This window comes from Capsicum annuum, unplaced genomic scaffold (assembly GCF_002878395.1).
Source record: "Capsicum annuum cultivar UCD-10X-F1 unplaced genomic scaffold, UCD10Xv1.1 ctg3482, whole genome shotgun sequence".
Classification (NCBI taxonomy): domain Eukaryota; kingdom Viridiplantae; phylum Streptophyta; class Magnoliopsida; order Solanales; family Solanaceae; genus Capsicum; species Capsicum annuum.
The window spans coordinates 1-3,357 of record NW_025841692.1 but is presented as its reverse complement, the minus strand read 5'-3'; the positions used below and the strand labels follow the sequence as shown (position 1 = coordinate 3,357).

The following is a 3,357-nucleotide window of genomic DNA, read 5'->3' as shown; positions in this document are numbered from 1 at the left end:
AAAGGGTATCAAAAGTAATTGTGTGATTGTTAGTTCAATTCTTCAGTGCTTGTGCAAAAATGGCAAGGCAAGTGATGCCGTTGATCAGTTCAGTCGTTTTAAGAATAAAGGTATTTTTCTTGATGAGGTGGCTTATAATGGTGTAATTGATGCTTTGTGCAAACTCGGTAGGTTTGAAGAGGCTGAGAAGTTGCTTGATGAGATGAAGGGTAAGAGGATGACACCTGACATCGTGCATTACACTACTTTAATAAATGGGTATTGCCTCCATGGAAGAATTTTGGATGCAATGGGTTTATTTGACAAAATGAAAGAGAAAGGCTTGAAACCCGACGTTATTACTTATAATGTGCTTGCTGGTGGATTTTCTAGAAATGGCCTTCTTAAAGAAGCACTTCACCTTTTGGACCATATGAAGGGACAAAGGTTGACACCAACAACAGTCACACATAATATGATTATTGAGGGCTTATGCATTGGAGGTTATGCAGAGGAGGCTGAAATATTTATCAATAGCTTGGAGAATAAATCCACAGAAAATTATGCTGCCCTGGTGAATGGGTATTGTGAGTTAGGCAACACCAAAGGTGCCTTTGGGCTTTTTGTTAGACTGTCAAAACAAGGTGTTTTAATTAAAAGGAAATCTCCTTTGAAGCTTCTAAGTAACCTATGTCTCGAAGGAGAATATGAAAAAGCATTGAAGTTGTTCGAGATAGTGTTGGCTTTAGGTGACGACACTTGTAAAATAATGTACAGCAAACTAATAGCTTCCTTATGTAGTGCTGGAGATATGAAAAGCGCCAGATGGGTGTTCGATAATCTGATTTGGAGAGGATTAGCACCTGACGTGGTCATCTATACTGTGATATTAAATGGTTATTGCAGGTCGAATAGCTTACAGGAAGCCCTTAATCTTTTTGATGATATGAAGAAACGGGGCATTTCTCCTGATGTTATCACTTATACAGTTATGCTTGATGGCCATTCGAAGAATATAAAGAGAGATCGATTGTCATCAGGTACAAGGAGGAATGTCAGAGAAAGAAATGATACAGGGTTGAGTATTGAGGAAAAGATGGATCCTTCAGTTTTTTTGAGTGAAATGATCGAGGAGGAATTGACAGCTGATGTCATTTGCTACACTGTTTTGATTGACAGTCGATGTAAATCAGATAACATTGATGATGCTATTTGCCTTTTCACTGAAATGATTGATAAAGGCTTAGAACCTGATAGTGTTACGTACACAGCTCTGATATGTGGCTATTGTAAGCAAGGACATGTTGAGAAGGCTAAAGACCTTGTGAATAAGATGTGGAGAAAGGGAATACAACCAGATAGCCACACCATCTCAGCATTACATCATGGAATCATAAAGGCCAAAAAGTTGCACCTTAGGCATCACAATAATTCTGCCAAAAATCAGAGGTATGTTCAAGTTCAACACATTACATTTAATATAGTCATTATTACTTGATTTGTAGGGAGATGCAGTGCCCTTTACTCATCTCCTGCTATATCTCCTCCTTTATCTTTTTTTCTTTTTTTTCTTTTTGTGTGTTTTGGGTTATCATGCCACAGTTTGACTCTAGCAGTATGAAGCCTGGTGTTGGCAGGGCTCAGTTATCTGTTTTGATCTTAAGGCTGCAGGTTTATCTAGTTTAGTTTGACGAGGCGCAGATTGTTGCATGCTAGGGAATCTCTTTGTTTAAGTTGTTGTGTTTCTGCATTTTTTGGTTGAAATCACCAAATAATTGTTCTGGTGCAGGAGATGGTAAATATTCAATTTAATGTGAAGAACCACATACCTAGTTAATACTGGAAAGAAAAGAGTTGGTGCTCCTGACGTAGCTAAGCAAGCAGTGCTGTGATCATGAGACCTAAAGACCAGGTACATGGCTATGTTCCGTTTGTGTTTAGTGCTCTTCAGAATGTATGAGGTTTTTTTTTTTTTTTTTTTTGCCATTTTGTTGTCGAAAATAGAGATTAAAGGCTGCATTTGCGTGATAATTCACATACTACTGTCTTCAAAGTTCAAACATCTGTTATTTTGAATTTCCCCTTTCCTTAATGCACAAATGAGAAAGACATTTGATACATTTAGAGCTTGTTAGTACGTTCAAGTTGAGTTAATAGGTTCAACTTGGATAAAACATGAACATTATAGCAGCTAGGGTAAGAGGAAATTTAAATCAAATGCTAGGCACTTTTTGTTATAGCTATTCGACTAGTAAAAAACTTCACACATCTACAAGATCACATTGAACTATATAAGGGAGATATGCTCCAGGATTTTGGTGCAAATTAAAAGGTAGTAAATATGATAGAGAAACATATAGGATAGATATCTGGATCAATTTCTGTTCCACTCTAGTTTCCGCGAGAGTATTTACTATCTTTTGAGCTTATAATCTAGTTTTGGATATTAATCCCTTTTGCAGATATTTGACCAACACTTTATTTCTTCCGGTAGTAAATGGACCTACAGAGGTCTCATGCTGACATATCTCAGGATTTCCTGACAGCGCTAGTGGGTAAGCATGTTTTTTCCTCCCCTTCCCCTGCTTTCAGATACTTTTGAAATTGCTCAATAGGGCATCACTCTTGATGATATCCCTCCTCACTCCTGGCTATCTTGGTCTATTGTTTTGCATATTTGTACCTGTTTTGTCTATTACCAGCTTGACACTTCATATTTTCAGGTGCTGAGTGGCGGGCTGAATAGTTTGAAAGTCCATACCACTTGTGAGTTGGTTTCTTTCTGAACGGTGAGGCTTGCATAAAGTGTCTTTTTTTTCCTTTTCAGTTTTTAACTTTCTCCCTCCCTCTATGTATTATAAAGTACTTGCACATTGGAGGTACTTCATCTCACATGATATTTGTGTAGTTATATAGGTTATACTATGCTGCTACTTTTATTGCTGTTCTTTCTTTTTAGCCTTCTTGCTTTTCAAGCTTACTTTCTGCAGATTTCTGTGAATTTGATTATATGATTGTTTTTGCATGAATACTTTCCAAGCTAAGCTTGAAAGTTTTTAAACTTTTAATCTGCAAAAGGTAAATTTTTCCTGTTCTGTTTATGAAATTGCATGACCTCTGAGTTAGTCACTGCTTAGCTGCTCATGATGAAGACACTTTCTCGGCTGGCAGAACGAATGCAGGTTAGAAGTTAAAACTCCTTGTCATCTGCAGCTGGCAGAACCAAGATGGGCAACTTCACTAAACTCCTGAGTCCACACATAAGGGATGGGAGTAACACTAAGAAAAGATGGTTTATTAGAAGTTGGTTCATTGTAGAACAAATACTTTTCAGCTATCCCGAAACCATGAAGCATCTCTTTTTGTACTTATTCAAGC

General features: G+C 37.4%; 1 protein-coding gene across 1 annotated transcript; it reads left to right on the top strand.

The window, feature by feature from the left end:
- Nucleotides 1-7: 7 nt before the first annotated feature.
- LOC124891394 (pentatricopeptide repeat-containing protein At2g26790, mitochondrial-like) lies at nucleotides 8-3,307 on the top strand (the record flags this gene model as incomplete). The annotated part of the gene is made up of 4 exons (XM_047403136.1): nucleotides 8-1,428; nucleotides 1,769-1,891; nucleotides 2,442-2,534; nucleotides 2,703-3,307. Coding segments are annotated over 2 exons (1,431 nt in total), but the record flags the coding sequence as incomplete, so codon positions are not given.
- Nucleotides 3,308-3,357: the final 50 nt, after the last annotated feature.